This window comes from Eschrichtius robustus, chromosome 2 (assembly GCF_028021215.1).
Source record: "Eschrichtius robustus isolate mEscRob2 chromosome 2, mEscRob2.pri, whole genome shotgun sequence".
Lineage (NCBI taxonomy): Eukaryota > Metazoa > Chordata > Mammalia > Artiodactyla > Eschrichtiidae > Eschrichtius > Eschrichtius robustus.
Window position 1 is genome coordinate 8,936,784 of NC_090825.1, and position 22,305 is coordinate 8,959,088.

General features: G+C 48.0%; 1 protein-coding gene across 1 annotated transcript in view; it reads left to right on the plus strand.

Moving 5' to 3' along the window:
- ANKRD33B (ankyrin repeat domain 33B) overlaps window positions 1-14,496 on the plus strand; it is an 87,566-nt gene extending 73,070 nt beyond the window's left edge. Inside the window, exons 3-4 of the mRNA XM_068531893.1 lie at window positions 3,834-3,974; window positions 13,667-14,496. Of these exons, the coding sequence (XP_068387994.1) occupies window positions 3,834-3,974; window positions 13,667-14,496 (971 nt within the window). The remainder of the gene's footprint in view (window positions 1-3,833; window positions 3,975-13,666) is intronic.
- Window positions 14,497-22,305: the final 7,809 nt, after the last annotated feature.

Below are 22,305 nucleotides of genomic sequence, written 5' to 3' on the forward strand. Positions count from 1 at the left end.
AAGGAGCAGGGTAGGGGTCTGGGGACGGGAAATGACTAAGAGGAAACATCAGGGAGATTCCGGCCAAACCGACCTAACAAGATTCTTGCGGAAGACAGGCCAGGGTGATCGGATGTCACCTGGGGGCTGGTGGAGGATGAGGAATGACCAGATAGCACGGTGGGGATGAGGGTGGTTCTTGTTAAACTGACTTATCAGCAGGGATCTTGCTAAAAGTAGATTTTACAAGGAAGGGCACAGATGGGCTTGGGGAGAAGGTTCAGGAGCCTGACTGAAGTTTGATCAGGCAAAGAATCTTTGTCGGCACAGGCTCTGGACATGAACGTTGACCCTGATCACCAGGCTGAGGTCATGTTGGCCATACTTCTCTCTTGTGAGATTACCGCTCCACCGCCATCCCCAACATAGTCTACTCTTTGGAGGGGAGTCTCTGTGCACAGCCCACAGGAGAACGAGTGGGTGCTTATGTGTCACCTCCTTGGGAGTGGAGCAAGTGCATAAGTTATTTGGAGTTTTTCTGCCCAGAAATTTGTCTGTTAGGCCCTTTTTATACAACACCTTTATCTCCTGTCATTTTCACAATTGTGAGGTTGATATTATCTCCCATTTTCCAGATGTGGAAACAGAGACTCAGTGAAGTTGACCTACCTCCCCAGGCTCACCCAGATTTTAAGTGGCAGGCTGGGAGCTTGAATTTGGGTGTTCTCAGAGCCAACTCTCTTAAGTACTCAGTTCTCTGTCTGCATGGCCATTTAGTTACTCCACTGAAGCTATGTCATCAAGAATTAACTTATTCCCTGGGCCGCTTAAGCCCTTCTCTTAGGCAGGGTAAGACTCATGGGGTTGGTCGAGGATGTCCTTTAGCTCTGTGTGGTCAGCCCACTCGTTAAGTCCACTCTGAGGACTTCAGGAACCAAATCCTATTCCATACGGTCAAAGTTGGACTAGACTCAAACTAGATTTCCATATGGGGCACATTCTGTTACGCAAGGAAGGCTGTGTTCTTCCTATCATCCATCTATCTATCTATCCGTCTATCTATCTATCATCTGTCTATCTATCTATCTATCTATCTATCTATCTATCTATCATCTATCTATCTATCTTACTGAAGAAAAAGAAAAAAGCTCCTTTTGGTTAATTGTCATGATTTTAAAGAAGAAAGGTTAATATCTATTCAGATTAATACCTATTCATTCTTAGCAGCACTGGGTCCATCCTTGATTTCAGTTGAGCGAGGTTGTCTCGTGCTAACAGGTGTTGTTCTGTCATCCTGGGAAAGCCAGTGGGGAGCTGAGAGTGATTTCATGGGTCACTGACAGCTCGAGCCTGTAGTCAGTAGTCAGAACGAGTGGACTGCACGTTGGTTTTTCTGATCTCTACATAACATGCAGAACAGATCTGTATAATGGGCCGTTGGTTTTGTGGATTGTCAGTTTTTTCTCTCACCGCCTGTTCAAAGTGTGTAGGATATGTCGGTGCAAAGGACATCGTGCTGAAAATGCAGTGGCCACGCTCTTTCACTTTTTTAAAGAAACGGCTCCAAACGAATTGCAATTCGTTTCACTATGACCCTGGCTAAATCTAACTGACCGGTGCTGCAAAGTGTTTAGCTGGATGACAAACCCAACTGAGATCAAAGGACTCCCCTCCCCCGCCCCTGCTCCAACAGTTTAGAGCAGTTAAGCTGCTTTGGGCACCTGACAGCCAGCATCGTCCCCTGGCGGGGGTGTGCTCTGTAAAGGAGAGCAGAAAGCAAAGTGGTGTGAATGACTCAAAAAGCGTCAGCTGCTGGTTGGAACCTGTGAGTCACAGAGCGGGAAGGTCCCACCCGTTTGCTTCTGGCTTGCTAACCCCCTGACACGATCATATTAGTCAGTGCTTATCTCAGAAAGTCAGAAAGCTGCATGATTTTTGTGATGAGTTCAGGAGGTGGGCTGAGGCCCATGGTGAGGGGACAACACTGCTTCTGGAGGAGCCCACACTCTAGTTTCTGTTGCTTGTTTCGTTTTTAACTTGGAAGTTGAGGAGAAGGATGCACTGTTGCTTGGCCAGCAGCCTGCAGTGCCTGGGTGCCACTCAAGGAGGGTAACTGGGTCCCCGCCTGCACTCTGTCTGTCTCGGTCGGCGTGCCATGGGGGGACGGAGCTCCCGCCGTGGGAGGAGTTACTGGTGGGCGTGCACAGCACTGGCAGGACCCGGATGGAGGCCCCGGAGACGTCGCTGCAGCAGGGGAGGGGTGGGGTCTCCACGCTGCTGTGCTGGGGGCCTCCGCGCCCTCGGCCTCCCAGTCTGCAGGGCGACGGGGGCTGCATCTCGGGAGCACCTTGTGTCCCATGGCTGCCCGCCCTCCGGAGGAGGCCTCCCGTCCTCTGCCACGTGTCCAGTCTCACCGAGTGCGCTTCCTGATAGCAGCCGGGGACGGAGCCTCAGGGGTCCGGGCTTCTCCGTGGTGCACAGGCCTCCCTGCGAGCAGCTGGTGGTGCCCAGCAGCAGAAGTCGCAGTGCAGTGTCCACCAGGCGTCACACCTGCAGCCCTGACAGTGGGGCTTCCGGGGGACATGCATGGGGTGGGGATGACGGCGGCATTTCCGAGTCAGTCCTCGGCGTGTAAGGATGGAGGCTGGGTCCCCAGGCCTTCCATCCAGGCTCAGGTGAGAGCTTCTGCAGACTGCCCACCCTCCCGAGGTGTGTTAGCCGTCACCGTTAGGGCCAGGATGGAAATGGCAACCAAGAGGCAGGCTGGCGGGTCAGGGGTCAGGGAGAAGGTGCGCAGGAGAGGAAGCCGTCCTTCCACCTTGGTCCTGAAACAGTGAAATCTGAGCCTCTAGGACAGTGGCTCTCAACAGGGGTGATTCTGCCACCACAGGGGATATTTGGCAACGTCTGGACACATTTTTGGTTGTCATATCTGGGAGGGAGGAGGGGTATGGTAGCTACTGGCTCTAGTGGGTAGAGCCCAGGGATGCGGCTAACCGTCCCACACTGCACAGAACAGCCCTACAGCAAAGAATAATCCGGCCCCAGGTGTCAAGAGTGCCAAGGTTGGGACCCTGCTCTGAGGGACTAAAGAGTCTCGGGGGGGGGAGGATGGCGTGTCATTTCACTCGAGGACTTAATAAATGTGGCCAGTGGGCTTCGGGCAGCATGGGCATTTGACCCCAGAGCCTCTCGATGTGGCACAAGCGTCGTTGGAGGACCTTTCTCCGGGTGAACCACGAGCGTCCTGGGAACACTGCTTCTCACGGGAGGTTCTCCTTATTCACCGCTATCCAAGAGCGCGTGGGCTTTTCGAAAACCCTCTGGGAGTGAGCAGAAAATCAGGCCCTTTTTTGGAAGTGTGAGGCGATAAAGGGGAGAAATCTGTATTCTGAAATGAATATTCTTACCTGCTTGGGTTTATGGATAAGGGTCTGGGTAGCAATACTCCCTGGGTTCCCTGCCTCTGTGTGTGTGTGTGTGTGTGTGTGTGTGTGTGTGAGAGAGAGAGAGAGAGAGAGAGAGAGAGAGGAGAGGCCCTGGATGCGTCGGCGCCCAGCAGGAGACGCCGATGCAAAACCAAAGATGACCCTCGGAGCCATTTCCCAGAGCTCCAGAGCCTCAGGGAGGAGAAAGTCTTCATCCCATCATCATAACAACAGGATATGCCAGTGCATACTGCCACCCTATCACCACTCAGAAGGTTCTCTCTCTCTCTCTCTCACACACACACACACACACACACCCCAGAGCGGCAGACCATGCCACGTTTCCCTCTGTCTGTGTAGGAAGGCCGCTGGAATGCCCGCTGTTTGTGGAGTGTGGTCCATACATGTGTGCATTTCTCTTTGCAGGGCACGTCACCATCACCAACTACTTGTTGAACTATTTCCCCGGTCTTGACCTTGAAAGGAGGAACGTGTTTGGGTTCACGGCCCTGATGAAAGCCGCCATGCAGGGCCGGACGGAGTGCATCCGAGCCCTGATGCTATCAGGTACGTCCCCACCTGTCCCATGCAGTCCCAGGGTCCCGGGAAATGCTGAGTTGGCTCCTTTAAAGAATATGTGTTGAAGGGATGAATGCCCCCCATAGAAACCAAGCCTAGTGGATGCAGCAAAGAAACGTTTCTTTGTTGAGATGTATGGCTGCCATCATCCGAGTTGAAACAAAAACCAAAGCTCCTGCTTTCAGGGTGGGTGGGAGGCCACAGCACTGGTCACTCCGTAGGCCAGCCCTCCTGTTTCCTCGCCCCCTAGCCTCCTCCTGCCTGCGTTTGTTCTTCACAAACGTGTGCTCTGGTCTTGACGCCGGCAAGATGGTCCTATTGAAGGTGGGCAAAGGGATGGCAGGGTCTGCCCAGGAGCCCTCCCGGGTGTCCGCTTGCTGGTGGGTGGAGTCACGTGGTCATGTGATGTTGTAACTGAGCAAGGGCTTGTGTGCCCGCAGTGCAGAAAGCCATACTCGAATGATGGCCGGTATTCGCAGCAAAGTAAGGGTTTATTTGCAGGGCACCAAGCAAGGAGTACCGGCAGCTTATGCTCAGAAGACCTGAACCTCCCGATGGCTTTTAGGCAACGGTTTTTAAAGACAGTGTTAGGGGAGAGGGTCGTAGGTTGCCTGACCAGCTTGTTGACCTTCTGATCAACTGGTGGGTGAGGTAACAGGGTGATGCTTCAGGAATCTCAATCTCAACCTTCGGGTTCCAGCCGGTCTGGGATCGAGTGCTTGTGGTCAGCGTAGAGTGACCCTCCTCCACTGGGAGGGGGGGTCTTAGTTTCTGCAGAACAACTCAAAGATATGCACCAGACTGTCACCTATATCCCTTCAGGAGGAACTAGGAGTCCTGTGACTCTGTTGTCCTGGTCATTAACTGCTTAAGTCTGCTCTTTGGAACTCGAGGAAGGCCTAGGAGAGTAAAGCCTTTTTTATACAAACAAGAAACAGGGGACACGGATGGGCTTTTGCACCCGGGAAGGCCTCCCGGGGTCCTGCTCGGTTTCAATCCCCCCTTTTCTTTGATGTGCATCAATCCTGAGGAGAACAGGAGTGGGACAAGAAAGGGATTAAAGTTTTAGGTAGAGAGGTTCATCATAAATTGAGGGCATGGGACTCGGTTTTAGGGGTCTTGGTCTCCGTGTGGGGCAGTTTCTTTCTGGCCGGCATCACAGCGGAATGTTCTCAGGCTGGGCCAGCACGGCAGGCCCCCCTTTGCGCTTTTGGCCTCATCATCTTGAGGGAAGCCCCTCCTCTGAGCCTCTCTGTCCTCATCTGTGAAATGGGAGTAATGACTTCTTCCCCACCTCCCTGAGGATGAAATACATCACTTTGTAAACTCTCTGGGGCTACACATATTTAAGGAATTACTGAGCTGAATTCCTTGTGACTAATCTCTAGTTGTTTTCCCCCTCACTCTAAAATGGAATCAATGATCATTGTTAGGGCACACACACCTCATTGGGTTATTCTGACAATAAAATGAGAAAATGTATGTGAAGCACGCACCCAGGGTCAGGTGCAGAGGGAGCATCTCGAACAGTGGGAGATGCTGTTGTCGCCGTTATTTAATTTCATTATCTTAGTTTATTTTGTTTTTGTTCTTGGCACTGGGTTCAGCCGGTCTTGCTTGGCCCTACGAGCTCCCAGAGAGGCGGCATCCCCTCCCGTCTCAGTATCTTGAGGACCACGTTAAAATCCTTCCAGGCACCAGCCTAGGCTAGTAGCTCTGTTTAGACAACTTGCTTCTTTTTGTAAATAAACCTTCATTTGGGGATAATGTTAGGTGTATGGAAAAGCGACAGAGATAGTAGAGACAGCACCCACAGAGCCCCGACTCAGCACCGCCCCCCCCCCCACCATGTTAGCATCTTACGGAGAGGCAGAAACTGCACAAGTCACTGAAGTCCAGACTTTATCCAGATGTCACCAGTTCTTCCACAGATGGCCCCTTCCTGTTCCAGCATCCCAGCCAGGCTCCCACACTGAGTTGTCACATGTCCCCAGTCTACTCTGGTCCCCGGAAGTTGCTCAGTCTTCATGCCTTGTTCGTGACTTGGTCTTGACACTGGCCAATGAACACTGGTCCCCCAACCTGAGCCCATCTGTCTTTTTTCCTTGTGATTAGATTGGGGTTACAGGATTTGTTACAAACCTACTTTGGATTGTTTTTTTTCTCCTGCTTTAACTGAAGTGTTTTAGGGGATGCTGCAAGAAACATAAATTCAGTAAGCGAAGACAGAGGCTTCGAAGACGAAAACCTTCTTGGAATTAAAAAAGATCCTAATTAAAATTAATCTCATTGGTTGTGCTTTTGACTCAGTGACAGTTTCATTTTTTTAAAGTGAGATAGCCATTTCCACAGGGTTTATCAATGACATCAGGGAGGGACGGTGCCTCCTAATTTAATGGTGATTAGGATGCTTTTGTGTTTTGCGGGGTGCTTCATCTGCTTTTACTGCTCCTGGATCTAGTTATAATTGAGTGTAAATTAGCAATTCACTTTTACAACCAAAAACTTTCGATGTCAATCCAGGCATTTTCCCCAATGAATTAATTTGAATTACAAACTCTCTTGTTTTCAGATTAATTACCTTCTAATCAGTCTGGACCCTGCATGGGCTTTGCTGTCATTTTTTCCTCTGAGTCTGGTAGAGGTTTCAGGCATTTACAGATCACAGAACCTTTCAGATCTCGCGAGAGATGGGCCTGCTTAAGGGCAGTGTGTTCAATGCTAATGTGTTTTTCTTTCTTTTCCCTTAGTTATTTGGGTAACAAATTTGGCATTAGGTTTTTGTTTTGTTTTGTTTTTTGTTTTTTATACTGACACATATTCTTTTTTTTTTTTTAATAGCTACTTTATTTATTTATTTATTGTTGGCTGTGTTGGGTCTCTTAGTTTTCGTGTGAGGGCTTTCTCTAGTTGTGGCGAGCGGGGGCCACTCTTCATCGCGGTGCGTGGGCCTTTCACTATCGCGGCCCCTCCCGTTGCGGGGCACAGGCTCCAGACGCGCAGGCTCAGTAGTTGTGGCTCACGGGCCCAGTCGCTCCGCGGCATGTGGGATCCTCCCAGACCAGGGCTCGAACCCGTGTCCCCTGCATTAGCAGGCAGATTCTCAACCACTGCGCCACCAGGGAAGCCCTGGCATTAGGTTTTATATACCCTACCTTTCCTGTTCCTGTCAACGTGAGCACAACCCCATCAAAGTCTAGAATAATCCACATGAGTGCAGACCTCTAGTGCCTCCATTCCTGAACTGTACCTGGTCAGAGCAGAATGGCCAATAGAACCAACTAGGAAATCAGGACCCCTGGTTTCAAATTCCAGCCCCACCATTCAGCCTCTCTATACCCAGGGCCAGTCACCTCCTGCTATGGGCCTGTTTCTTCTATAAAATTCGGTGAATGTCAGTAGTTACTGCAGGAGGTCATGATGTGGATTGAGTGAGTTCACACTGGACAGCTCTCGGGGGCTCGCCTGGCATGGAGGAAGCCATCAGTCATTGTAGGTTGTCATTGTTATTGGTGACTTTATGTGTTCACTATTATTTGTTAAATGAGTGAAAAACTATGGTATATTTTTCCTTTTGAAAATATCCTTGTGATCAGATACTTAAACTTTCTTATGGAGGGTGACTCAGGTTTATTAATCTTGGCGCTGTTGATGTTTGGGGCCAGATAATTCTTCGTGGTCGGGCTGGCCTGTGGGTTGTAGGATGTTTAGCAGCATTCCTGGCCTCTGCCCACTAGGTGACTGTAGCACCCCCCAGTTTTGATGACCAAAAATATCTCCAGACATTGCCAAACGTCCCCTCGTGGGAAAGTGGCCTCTTGTTGAAAACCACTGATATAACTAATGTAAATGGGAAATGAAGGGAAAAGTGAAAAGAAAATCTGACACCTTTTTCAGGGAGCTTTTGAGCTGCCCTCTAAGGCTTTTATTGTTTAACTTATAGAATATTTTCATTTTTTACTATTGCCACTAAGTTACGTTATACTTTTTCCCAGGAAAGTGGGTCACATTTTCTTCTTACAGATGAGTGTGTATGTTTTAAAAGAAAAAACAATATGTGATTGAATGCCTTTCCTGGGTTTGGTACATAGCAATAGGATACTTGCTGAAATGTTTAAACAATTTGCAACAGTATTTTAAAGTCTTCTTATTTCCGCTTGGATTTATCAATATTAAGAAAAACTAAGCCTGTAAAGATCCTAAAATCTGGGTATTTCTTTTGGATTGATGTTTACAGAATCAGGTCATCCTATGATCATTTTAAAAGCAAAAGGCACGAGCATTACTACATATTAATAGTTAGGATAAAACTGTGTATCTCATTCTCATTTTTTCCAGTGCCGTGTTCTTCTGAACCTGAGTGTCTTTCTGCACCTGGGTTGAATTTCCGAGTTGCAATTTCATAATATTCAATAAGAACTATTTCCTTTTGGAAATAATGAATCATTGAATTGAATGCCCCCCCAAACTGTTTAGATTTTCCAATAGTTCATAACCTGTAGGTGCATATCAGCTCTTATCTTACCTTGTTGGGCAGAACGAAATAGTGTCAGAATTACCAGAACTCAGGCTTTTAATAAAATTATAACCAAGTTCTCGGGCTTCCCTGGTGGCTCAGTGGTTAAGAATCCACCTGCCAATGCAGGGGACACGGGTTCGAGCCCTGGTCCGGGAGGATCCCACATGCCGCAGAGCAACTAAGCCCATGTGCCACAGCTACTGAGCCTGCGCTCTAGAGCCTGTGAGCCACAACTGCTGAGCCCACGCTCCACAACTACTGAAGCCCACGCGCCTAGAGCCCATGCTCTGCAACAAGAGAAGCCATCACAACGAGAAGCCCGCACAACGCAATGAAGAGTAGCCCCCGCTCGCCGCAACTAGAGAAAGCCTGCGTGCAGCAATGAAGACCCAACGCAGCCAAAAATAAATAAATAAATTTTAAAAATATATATATATATAACCAAGTTCTGAACAGCTGATTTATTGGCTCTTTGGTTTTTGGCTTCCCGAGGAGTAACGTCAGCTCTGCTGATGAGATCCCAGGGGTTGGGGATAGGGCTGCAGAGCCTTGTTAATTCAGTGCAATATTAATGCCCCCAAGTGACAGGTGTATTTAATAAACGGCTCTGAGAAGCCGTATGAGGGAAGCCGTGACTATCTCTGAAGAGAAGCAGAACCCGGTGGAGGTTGGCAGGTTCCAGACTGGCTTAAGAGAGCTGGCTCTCATACCTGAGGTGTTGGTGTCATTGCTGTGGCACTTGGGGAGCAAAAACAAGCAAACGGAAGCCTTGAACCTCCCTGGGATTCCGGGCAACAAAGCAGACAGAAAGGAAGGTGTAGGAGCTCGTTTCATGAACAGAGAGTAGAGGCACTCCCGCTGTACACTGTGTGTTCATCCTTGTCTTAGGCAAGCCCTGACTGTGTGTTTCTGGAAAGCCGAAGGATATGATACCACCAGAGAGGTTTCTTTCTGTTTACAGAGGAAAACATGAATTTTCTGTGACTAAGTTGGAATAGTGTCAAGTTATTAGGCAGAGAAAGGGCTAAAAATCAGGCATTTTATATCACCAAGGGCACCGTCTTAGCTTGGGCACCCACAAGAGCCAACAGTGAGACAAGCGGGCAAGTGGTTGTTCTGGAAAGTCACCCCTGGAAGCCGGTCAGGGATAAGGAAGCCAGATTGGGAAGACTGGAAAACGAACCCGTGTGAGCTCATTAGCTGGTTACCCTGCAGGCTGTGGGCTTGAGCCCTGCTGAGACCCTCTGAAAGACTGAAACGCTTGAGGGTAGGGTGGGATCACCCGCCCCACCCCCTTCAAGGGCTCTTCCCTGTGACCCTGCATCCTGACTTAACATCCTGATTATACCCCAAGTGCCCAAGATACAGGCCAGAGATAGCACAGGAGGGGGCCTGTAAGGACCGGTCCACAGTGGTCTTGTGTGACTGTCACCGGCGGAAAATGGCGATTCCCTCAGTTCTCGTACTCCCGAAGAGAAAGAATTCAGTCCAGAGACATAGAGCAGTTTTAAGCAGCAAGAGCTTTATTAAGCAAAGCAAAAGTACACTCCGGAGAGAGAGAAGGGGCGCGGGGTTGTTTGGAAACTGGAAGCAGCCCCGCGGTAGGGCTGGGGTTGGTTTTTCAGAGTGGTGGAAAGCCCCTCAGGTCCTGCATCATTTGACTGCCAAGCTGATTGACAGCTTTAGGTTATATAACTTCTTCCTTCTGCGCAGGCGCTTACCCACAGGCACCCGAGCAAAACCCACAGAAGGGTGATGGGTGCAGAAACCACATTGCTAATTTATTACAAACACAGCGTAATGAACCCCGGGTTACTCTGAGTCACCTTTTAGGTCTTGGTATGCCTTCACCAACCTGTGCTGGCGGTTTTATCTTGTTTGGCGTTGATAAGGCTGGAGACTTAACGGTCCTTGACCACAAAAGGGAGGCTCTCTGGGCATGTTCTAATCACCAGTGTCCAGGTGGGGGAGGGAAAGATGACCCCCGTCCAGGATGCGGCAGGGACCTGCTCATGTCTAACTATCTAACATGACCAGAAGGGTCTCTCGGCAGGAGGGGGACCAGATTGGGGCTCTGAAGGGTAGATAACATGGGGATGGGGGCTTATAGATAAATAGGAAAGGAAGTGACGCACCCTGGGCTCTGCCTGCCTCCTGCTGGTCCCACGGACCTGGCCTTGACTGTTGGGGGAAAGCGTCCTAAGAATGAGCAACGGAAGGTAGATTGTTTTCCTTTAGTGCCTTTTAGGGTGCTTTCTGCTTCCAGTAACAGAAATCCTGACTTGACAGTGGCTTAAAGAAAGCAAGTGTCTGTCTCACCTCACTGGAAGTCACCGTGCAGAGCTTGGCCCCGGACTCCGTGAGGACGTCACAGACCCAGGTTTCTTCCTCTCGTCCACTCAGCTCCACACGGCCCCCCAACCACCTGCCAGTGTGTTGACTGGTCACCTCATGATTGCACGATGGTCACCAGAGCTCCAGGCCTCAGGTTCATCGGTCCCTTCGATCAGGGTGCAACAGCCTTCTCTTTGGGGCTCACTAAGGGAGGCTGGGGGAATGGGGAACAAGATGGCAGGTCATCGAGGTTAGAACTATAATCCTCGATGGGGTGGGGATGTGTGTGATTCCCCCAGGGGACATTTTTGGTTGTCACAACTGGTGGAGTGCTACTGGCATCTAGTGCCCAGAGAACAGGGATGCTGTTAAAAGCCCTACAATCCCCAAAACAAATAGTCATCTGGCCCCAAATGTCAGTACTGCCAAGTTTTGAAACTCAGGGTTAGACCAGTCATGATGCATTGCCTAGAACTGAGTAGTTGCTGCCTTGAATAAAATAGAGGATTCTGTATAGACAGCTCACAGCACTCAACGTGGCAGCAAATGGACTCATTGGCAGGAGCCCAGCCTTTGCACGGCTGGAGACCTGGGCGAAACAACATGGGGTGGGAGATGAGGATGCCGATCGTCTCTTGGGCAGGCGATGGGTACTTTGGCCTTTCAGAGGTGCTCCGTATTCTCTGAAAGATGTAAGTATAATGTGCTAATCATCAGTACTTGCCTTTCATGATTTAACGACTATGCCCAGGCCTTTAATATTACCCTTAATAGTACTTTCTTAAGGAAGTGAATCCCTCATTTATAGCATGACTCAGATTCTTGAGCTGCATTACAGTCAGAAGGGCCTCTGTTCTTTACAGTGTTTGTATTTTCCAAGATGATTTTGAAAAGGAAGAGGCGCACTCAACTTTTGACAGCTGTTCCTTTAGTTTTCCATTAGCATTTGAAAAATGTCTCCTTCAAGCAGCGTTCATTAAGATTTTAATTTTTCAGTTTGCTCCTTTTTTTAAGTGACGTGCAACGAATTAAGGTTTAATGTGTCATCTATTTTTTGCAATGACATTTTTACTGCCCCCTTTTCATTTCAGCCCGTTTATAAATTGTACTGTAGCTAATGAGTTCCATCCTGATTTCCAGTTCCCAATAATTACCACTCTTCTAATATGTTAACGTGTCACAGAATTAAGAGCATTACCGGACGAGCTCAGGTGAGCTGGGTCTGCCTCGGCCATGGAGCCACTGAGGGCTATGGGGCAGGGAAGTCGCTGAGACCCCCTGCTGCTCTTATTCGTATTCACCAGCCATCGCATGTCGGACACCCGGGTCTGTGTGGGATGTAAATGCAGAAGCTTCTGCCGGTCCTGGTCCCTGGGTAGACTAGATAATTGCCCTACTTCCCACATTGCTTTGCCAGTGGAAATATGACTAATGGGACTTGAAATCCTGAACGATTTTTAACTGTATATTCGACTGAGATTGGACCAAGATTAATTGAATAGCAATCCCTGATTAATTTCTATTTTACCACCAAGCTGAAACTTACGAACATTTCATCAAGTTGAGCTGAAGTTTAACTTTGCAATATTAAGAGGAGGCAGTGGCTGGTATGGAGGAGATTTATTAAGGAAGTGACCAGTGTAAGGGAGACCGTGAGGATGTAGGAGATGCAGCCTCTGTCCTCCAGAAAGACAGAACCGATGGGAGATATATATTAAGAGATTTATTTTAGGGAATTGGCTCACGTGATTTGGGGGGTTGGTAAGCCCGGAATCTGTAGGACAGGCCAGCGGGCTGGAGACTTGGGCAGGAGTGGATGCTGCAGTCTTCAGGCTGAATTCCTTCTTCTCCAGGAAACTTCAACTTTTGCTCCTAAGACCTTGGACGAGGCTCACCCACATTTTGGGTGGTAATCTGGACTTAAAGTCAACCAGTTGTGGATGCTACCGCACCTACAAAACACCTTCACAGCGCACCTGGATTAGTGCTGGGTTAAGTCCCTGAGTACTAGACCCTGGCCCTGTTGACACAGAAAAGTGTCACAGAGGAAGAGCCCCTCTGCAGGGTGGTGGGAAGTGCAGGCAGCTGAGGGTCAGGACCCAGGTCTGAGCACTTCTCTCTTACCAGCTTCGAGGTCTCCAGCAGTGCCCTCAGCCACTGGGACCACCATCCATTCTGTAACAAACGTTTATTAAACGCATGCCTCCTACCAGCCAGAACTGTATGCGTTCAGGAAGCAAAAATGACTTAAGTTTTTGCTTAAACTGCCTCTGTCCTGGAGAAGCCCATGACCCCACGACCAACTAACCACCAGCATGAAAAGTGAAGGACCACACATTTCCTGTAAGATAAGATCCATAATCGTCCCCACAAGAGATCTTGGAGGAAAAAGGGAGATGATAAATAAATAGGACACTGAATGCTTTGCCCGTGAGTTACTGTTAGTATTTATAGAACATTCTAGTAGCATCTGCCAAGTGTTACAAAGCACCTTTGTGGTCTGATTGTGTCTCCATTGCTGGAAAGCCGTGAAATCTTATTTCTATAAAAAAAATTCCACGGTTTAGGTGCTGAGTTTAGGGGGTTTTATTTAGGAAAGATAAACCATTAAGTGGAGCACTTAAAGGTTGGTTGTGTTACAATAGTAAACGCAACAGGTGTCGGTCAGGTGTGGGTTCATCCAGGTGGCCCAGCTCCAGGGTAGAGTCTTGTTAGAAGGTTTTGGAAGTTTCGCTTTTGATCCATTTCACTGTCTTTTCGTTTATTGCCTGTGGAAGGGATGTCTTATTGCATCCACCCATTCCTGTTTCTACTTTGCGGTTTTCAGGGGCAGATGTCCACGCCAGGGACCCTCACCGCAGGATGTCGTCCCAGGAGTGGGCTACTTACACGGGACGGTTTGAAGCGGTCCACGTCATCCAGAGGCTGCTGGAGCGACCCTGCCCAGAGCAGTTTGGGGAACAGTACAAGCCAGAGCTGCCGCTGGCCCCCGAGGCGGGTCCGAAGCCTGCGGGCTCCAAGAACTGCTTGCAGAGGCTCACCGAGTTTGTGCGGTCCATACTGACCTCCCGCTTGCGCCAAGGCCTGGAGGATGGGGGCGTCCTGGACCACATGGTCAGGATGACCACGAGCCTCTACAGCCCCGCCGTGGCCGTCGTCTGCCAGACCGTGTGCCCCGAGAACCCCCCCTGTGTGGGGAAAAGGCGGCTGGCGGTGCAGGAAATCCTGGCGGCACGGGGGGACCTGGACACGCAAGCCCAAGAGAGGGACAAAGCGGAGGGCACCGAGCAGCGATTCCGGACCTCCCAGGCCGCGGGGGTCTCCAGAGAGGGGGCCCCCAGAGCCAGCTCCACGTCTTCCCAGCTGCCAGCTGCCCCGCGGAAGGCCAGCCTCCTGCCCCTGCAGCTGCTGCGGCGGAGCAGCGTGCGGCCGGGCGTGGTCATCCCCAAGGTGCGCGTCAGCAAGGCGCCCGCGCCCACCTTCCAGCCCGAGCGGGCGGCGAAGGGCAGCACCAAGGACAGCGCCCACCTGCAGCTCCCCAAGTGGCGGTACAAGGAGGCCAAGGAGGAAAGAAGGAAGGCGGAAGAGGCAGAGAAGCAGCGACTGGCCACGGCGCAGAAGGAGAAGCGGGCACCGTCCTGGAGGAAAAGGACGTGAGGCGGGGGTGGGGGTGGGGGTGGGGGGGCGGTGGGGTGTCTGGCGCGGGGAGGAAGGACGCAGAGCCCGGCCGGGGATGAGATGCTGCCCGGAGCCCCAGAGGAGGTGGCGGGGAGGCCGGGTGGGCTCCTCCCTGGGAAGGAAGCGCCTCCGCCCGGCCCTTGCCTTTTACGCACCACACGTCCCTGTGCCCGCAGGCTCCTTCGGGCCCGAGAAAACGTTTTTGTGTTTGTTCAGGTTGCACCCAAGAGTGAACTGGGCATAGCACTAATCGATTTGCCTAAAACCAGTTCCCTTAGCAGTCAGTACACTTAGTGGGCGTTTTACCTAAAAGTTTATCTTTAGAACCTCAGTTAAGAAATTTTTAAGACCAATTTATCAGAAGGGCATTTTCTGTATAATTTTGTATTTTTAATCACAGTCAAATGTGCAGCACTTTACCAGCCCCATACAGAGATGGAGCTCTTTGTACTTAGGATGGTTTTAATGCATTTGTCTGAAGACCCTTTATTTAAAGTACCGTTTCTAGCAATAATTACTTGTGACACCTCTATGATTTCACACAGAATTTGTGGCATTCTCCCCCCTTTTGCTGTTTGTTTGGGTCTTTGCCTTTCCATCTCATGTGGGTGCCCATGAGCACCGCATGTTCTTAATTGGATTAAGTGATGCAGAATATTTCTTTCCATTTGATGGAGGCATTTACTTTACAGCAAAATGATCAAGTAAGATAGAGGAATCAGATTTCCTTGTACATCCAGTGCTAAAAAATGATGAAAACCCGGTTGTCAAAGTAGGAGACTGCATAGAGAAGCACGTATTTATTGCTAGAACTAAACTCATTTTAAGCAAGGGATTTTAGATAAACTGTATACAAAGTCTTGAACATATTCAAAAATAGATATTGACATAAAAAAAAGTATTTAAGAAAATAGGGGCAAATTTAATAATTATTACTGGAAACAAAAGTAAGTTATGTGCTCTTAGATAAATTGAATTCAGATATCCTTAAAATGTAAAAAAGATGCAAAAAACATAAGGAACCCACAGTTCTGCAGACTGCTGAAATGGGTGCAGGCGTAAATTTTTAGAGAAATAGGGATTAGAATTGACTATTAAGCAAACGTGTTTTAGGCAAATTTGCCTGGAGTGAGCTGGGTTGCTTCCTCCTCCTGACTCAATTCCAAGGAATCCCTGGTGTGGAATTAACTTTCTTTTTTCCTTTGATGACTGCCCCTGATGTTCAGTTCACCCTCATGGCGACCTTGTTGACTTTCCAAGATGTCGGGACTTTGGCAGAGCATGTATGTGATTTGCCCCGGGCCCTGAGCTCTCCGAGGGAGTTATCTCCAAAGCACTGAGAAATTCTAATGAATCTCTGGCCATCTGGGTTGCAGAGTCTCTCTCACGTATGCACTACCAACAGCACTTTATTTAAATATTATCCTGTTCAGAAGCCATAGATTTAAAATATTACAGACCAGTTTGGAAGCTCTTTATTATAACCCTAGATTCGCAGGGGAAATCGCACTCCCTGGCTATGCGGTAACGAACACCTGTCTGTCTCATTATGTGGGCGGGGTAGCACCGGCTCCCCCTCTTCCCCCCCATCCTTCAGAATTGAGCATCTCACACTCACCTTCCCCAGAATCTCAATAGACCATCAGGCTGCACCCAGACTGGTGGGAGACGGGCGTGACGATAATACAGCTCTTAAAGTCAGATTTTAGTGAGTTCCTCCCTCATCCCAGAAGGGCGCAAGAAGAATGGCACAGAGGTCTGGACCCACTTTGAGCATCACTGATACAGTTGGCTGTTGGGTCACTTTCGTGCCTAAGAGTTGAGGTTGGCCAAGTCCCCTTGGATGAGATGAAGGCTGGTCCCCGAGGTGGAGAGAAACACCCGTTTCCCTGACAGTCCAATCCATATCCTTTGAGATCATTTTCGTGTTTATGTATTTTCGTTGCTTTGAATGGTTGGCTGCATTTTTCTCACCAAGGGGTCAGCCCTCCTCCCTCCCCTCCAGTGTCGGTCAGGGATGGGGCACTGATGAGCAATGTCCCCCCCCCAGCTCTGTCACCATATACATTCCCTGCTGACCCCTTTGCCTCCTTTTTTCCTTATTTGCTTTTTCTTTGTTTTGCCTGTTTCCTGCTCCAGATTTAGCTAAATGCCTTGATCATCCCTGGCCCCACTACTCTGAGATCTAAAAAGGGCGGAAGAGCAAGGCAGTGCTGAGAGATCAACAGTGTCCCTGTGGAATTATCATGTCGTGCCCTCCAAACACCCAAGAGTGAATGAACGGCAGATTCCGCCAGCTGCTTCCGTGCAGAATGTTGGCACAACTCCCCCACCTCCACCCCGCACTTTCCCCCTTTTTTCTCTTTCGGGAGGGAGACTTGGTTTGCTCTCCTAACAGGTGATAGCACCGCCCTGCGCCCTGCCGTACAGAGCAGGCGGGATCCGGTGTCTGCTTGCGCTCCTGATGTCTATTAACTGTAAATAGTGAATCTCAACTTGACAGGTACCCTCTCAGGGATTTATATATAAATGCAGTTAGGGGAAAATCTGAAGTCTATTTTAATACTTTTTAGCATCTGAGTGAGTTATGATTAAACTAGGTAGAAGAAACATTTCTAAGACAACGTCAGTGCTGCTGTTTTCTGGGGAGAGGCCTGGGAATCACCCCTCGTGTTGAGATTTCTTGATTAGTAGAAACTCGGGACTCTGGCAGCTGAAATGGCTTTGGAGTGGATGTGAAGTCACTTCAGTGCCTCTCAGCTGCCTCTTGTGGATGTGAACCCTTGTATCAAAAAAAAAAAAAAATTCAGCCTTTATGTACGTAGAGACGGCTGTGACAGCACAGATGGACCATTCATCGCTTTCACCTCTACAGCTGTTTCCTCCCCATCTGATCCAGGGGTGTGTGGTGTGACGGTGACAGTGTTTTCTATCTGCTTATGTGAATCGTGTTCTACAGTCAGCCGAGCGCCAAGCTCACCGCTGGGAGCGGGGAGGGAAAAGCTGGAATGACCGCGGTGTTCAGAGACTTCGCGTGTCTTTGGCTACCTTTGAGAAATGCAACACACGACACTGTGGACCTTCGTGACTTTTTCTGCAGCACCTCCCCACGAGCTCCTGGCGGCACTAGAGGCCTCAGAAATAGGGTCGGAAATTGCAGTAGTTCGTCATCTCAACTTCGGGCACTCCTGTTACTCGCTCATTCTGCAGTGGAGGATAGAGTTCGTGATGTCAGTTGGAAAGTGGGATTTGTGGAGGCAGGGTGGCCAGGGCAGGCTGCCTCTGCCCGCTTCCTTCCGTGCTGTGGGCGACCAGGTCTCTGGAAGTCCACTGAGTGGAGATGAGGCTGTGAAACAATCCCGTGAGGTGGGCCACACCCCAATCCTGAAGTGGATGCAAAGCCTGCTGTCTCCAGGGAAGAATCATGGGTACCGAGTTACTATGAAGAAAAGCACCCCTAAGGGGTCAGTAAATGAGCTAAGACTAAGAAGTAGGGACGATCTGACTCTTGCAGCCTCTGGCAGGATCACTGTATTCCCCGCTCATCCACGCTACGTTAAGGCGGAGACTGTCTTTTCATCATTCACTGGAGCTTGCTCCGCGAAAGGAGTTCTAGCCCTGACGGATGTCAGGTGCAGTGTTTACCCCCAGGTTCACTTGGAGACCTGTGCTCGCTCATTTCCCATCCTGATACAATGCAGGTACTTGCTGCAGGGCTAAGATTATCAGGAACTATTGTAAGCTGCTAATCGAAATCCATCTTTTATAGGATGAAGTGCTGACACTTTTTCTTTTTCACAGTATTTGGGGAAATCCTAACGCGCTACCCAAGTATTCCCTCGCGAGCCTTTCCGTCCCACGTGGGTAACTGTTTGGATTCTGCACTCGGCTGTGGGTGCCCGGCTCACAGGATCCCTCAGGGCTCTGGTCTGTGTGTCTGGTTTCCTCGGCGGCAGGCTCACACTGGGCCCCTTTCAGCTGGGCCTGGCAGATCATGGTCTTCTGGGGAAGGAATGGCAGAAGACCCATCACGCCTGCTCCTCATAAAACAACAAAGTCCCATTTGCAACAACAGCTGGCATTGGGCACATAATCACGGCAGCGGGAGGGAGGGCTGTTGCCACGAAGAACTTACAGCAAACCAGCTCTTCCTGCAAACGCTGGTTGCCGCCCTCTCCATGCATTTAGACTTTGTTTCAGACGTCCGTGTGACGCTTGAATCAGCTCCTTGTGGCTGTGCCCTTGAATCCACATGTTTCTTCATTAACATTTAAAATAAGTGGCTAAAAAAATTCCTCTGGAGGTTTTTTATTTTAAAGAAATAGAAAAAAACAAAAAACCACCACTGCCTGGTTTGATGTAGCTCATCTCTGAGGGACTCAGTTGAATGCCAGGGCTGCGTGCAAAGTCTCTCCTTCCCCTGACCCAGCCTGAACTAAGGCTCATGTGAAAGGCATGGCCCTGCGGTGCTCTGATGGCCCTCAGCTGCAAGTGGAGGTGTGTGATGTGATGTGATGAGTGCGCGCACACACACACACACACACACACACACACACACACACACACACACACACACACACACACACACACACACACACACACACACACACACACACACACACACACACGAAGGAGTCCGGGCTTTGTGCTCACAGACGGGACTGCCATTGTGGCTCCCAGGTAATGTCTGGTGTGACCGGATTGGATGGCATGTAGTGGAGGATGGGACAGCCCAAGACCCCCACTGGGAGCGTTCCAGTGTGTCCACTGTGGCACAGGACACAGCCAGTGTGTCATAACGCAGGTCTTGTCGAAAGGTGGTGTTGGCCTGGGCGGCTCATGTAGGAGCTCCTGGGCGAGGTTGTGTAGCCGGGCCTGGGCCGTCGCTCTGCTGTTGGCTGCCTCCTTGGCATGGAGGGGCAGAATCCAGAGGGGATGCTTGGGGAGCTCCACCAGGCATTCACCCCATGGCAGCAGGCTAACCACAGAATCAGCGTCTTACCCTGCGGAGGCACTGAGATCTTCCCAAGTCTGCCCAAGTATCAGTACTCTAATTAATCAACGCTAACACAGTTTGGTTTTTGAGAGAATCATTTCATCATAATGGGACACCTTTATATTGTTTTTGAAGAACATGAAGACGAGAAACAAAATGAAGCCAGCGGTTGCAGGCACGGCAGTGGCCTGTGTGGATTCGATGCTTTATGAAATTTTGGGAGGTCGCATTGAAGCACTTTAACACCAGTTTTTGAGCAGAAGTTCTAGAAGCTGGTTTGGAACCTCACAGCTCTGTCAAACAGGATGAAAACCAGAAAAGGATGCTATAAACCTGGCCATGTTACCAGCAACCCTGTGAGCCTCTCGGCCATCCTAAGGAATTTGAATACTAGACCCCATTCGAACAAACAGGCAAAGCTAATCTCATTGGAATTCTTTTCATTCAAATCCTTGTTCTGCCTCACATGTATTGGGTGTCTGAGAATGTGTGTTTTTAACAAGGGTGACTACGAATTGTATGGACTCTGCACAGGTGCCAGGTTTCAGGTTATGTCATGTTGGTATAAGCTTTGTTTTCTGAATGTAAAACTATTTTCATTGTCATTTCTAAAAATCCCGTAGATTTCCGGATATTGTAAAAATGTTGAATAAGGATATAGGTGTGTAAATTTCATAGTGTTTTATTTTGAGGTGAGAGTTTTGTTACAGTTTATAAAAGATATTTTTCTATTTAGACCTCAGGGCTATTTGGGGACCTACAAATAAATGTGACCCCAGCAGTTTCAATTCTTGATATCCAAACGGTTAATAATCATCTTTAAGTTAAATAGGATATATTATTCAGCAGAAAGAATGTGTCTTTCCCTTTTAGCTTCTCTTTTAACAAACTCTGTATCTAAAGTTTAAAACGTGTAGCAAAAAGGATGTGGGTCATATAAAAATGTGGGGAAATTGTGGCTACGGAATTTAAAATCACTTGTGAAATAAAGTCTTATGGTACAACGGTGTGATACTTGGATAAACCTAAGTGTGTGTACATTAGAAAATGATACAATGATACCAGTGTTTTTAATGTTACTTATTTTGATCGAAATAGGCGTGCACTTCCTTCATCTGACATGCTTTTATTTTTCACGTTTCAAAAGTAAGACTTTTAAATTCATGAGCTATCTGTGAATACCTCTGCACGTGTTAAAATAATCTTTTTACATTCTGCCTCTTCTCAGAAGTACCCACTGGTAGGGAGGCATCCTTCAGCTGTGTTTCTGTGGATTTATTTACCTGTGTATATAGAAACAAATTTAGTTTTGTTATTTATTTATTATTATTATATAATATGTTATATATTATATAATATAATATACATTATATAATATAATTTTTTTTGCCTTGTTAATCTCTGTCATTTTTTTTTAAAACATCTTTATTGGAGTATAATTGTTTTACAATGGTGTGTTAGTTTCTGCTTTATAACAAAGTGAATCAGTTATACATATACGTATGTTCCCATATCTCTTCCCTCTTGCATCTCCCTCCCTCCCACCCTCCCTATCCCACCCCTCTAGGTGGTCACAAAGCACAGAGCTGATCTCCCTGTGCTATGTGGTTGCTTCCCACTAGCTAGCTATTTTACTATAATTTATTTTTGTTCGTTTAGTTTATTTTTTATTAGTTGATTTACAATGTTGCATTAGTTTCAGGTGTACAGCAAAGTGATTCAGATATAGATATACTTTTTCAGTATAAAGTATATATATGTATACGTTTTCAGATTCTTTTCCATTATAGGTTATTACAAGATACTGAGTATAGTTCCCTGTGCTATACAGTAGGTCCTTGTTGTTCATCTGTTTTAAATGTAGTAGTGTGTATCCGTTAATCCCAAGCTTCTAATTTCTCTCTCTGCACCTTTCCCTTTAGTAATCATAAGTTTGTCTTCCATGTCTGTGGGTCTATTTCTGTTCTGTAAATAAGTTCATTTGTATCATTTTTTTTAGGTTCCACATATAAGTGATATCATGATATTTGTCATTTCTCTGTTTGACATAGAAATATATTTTTAATGTTTTCTCCCCTTTGCGTGATGTACAGGTAAGATAGTGTGGTATATACAGTTTCACCCAGTGTTCTTGTGGATTGCTGTGTAGTATTCCTCAGGAGAGCTGCACTGTGGTACATTTAACCGTGACCTCATGATGGACTATTACAGTATTTTCAGTTCTTACCACTTGTAAGTAATGAAGAGCCTTCATCTGACTTACCTATTTGTATACACAAGTGAATGTTTCTCTAAGACAAGCGTGTAGAAGTGGGACTTGCCAGGTAGAAGGGAAGACGAATTTTATTTCAGTAGTCACTGCTGTGTTGCCCTTTTCAAAGCCTGATGAATATTCACCTGTCAGCAATGGACAAAAGAGGCCCCTTTCCCCCTGCAGCAGCACTTGCTCTTTGCCAGTCTGATGGTTAAGAAATTGTATCTCATTTTAATTGCCCCAGTTACTGGTGAAGTAGAGCATCTTTTCATGTGTCTTTTGACCATTTTTATTTCCTGTTTTAAAATTTTCTTATATATATCTGTTTCTTATTTTTAAAAAAATTACCCTTTGGTGTCATTTTTGCTGATTTATAGGAGTTTGCTATAAATTTTGAGTCAGTTCTTTGACACATACGTCATTTTTTTTCTCCCATTTTATCACTTACCTTTAAGGTATCTTGTGTAAAAGTCTTAAATTTTGATTTAGTCAAACTTGCCAAACTTTTTAGTTTATATTTGCATTTCTTATTTAAGAA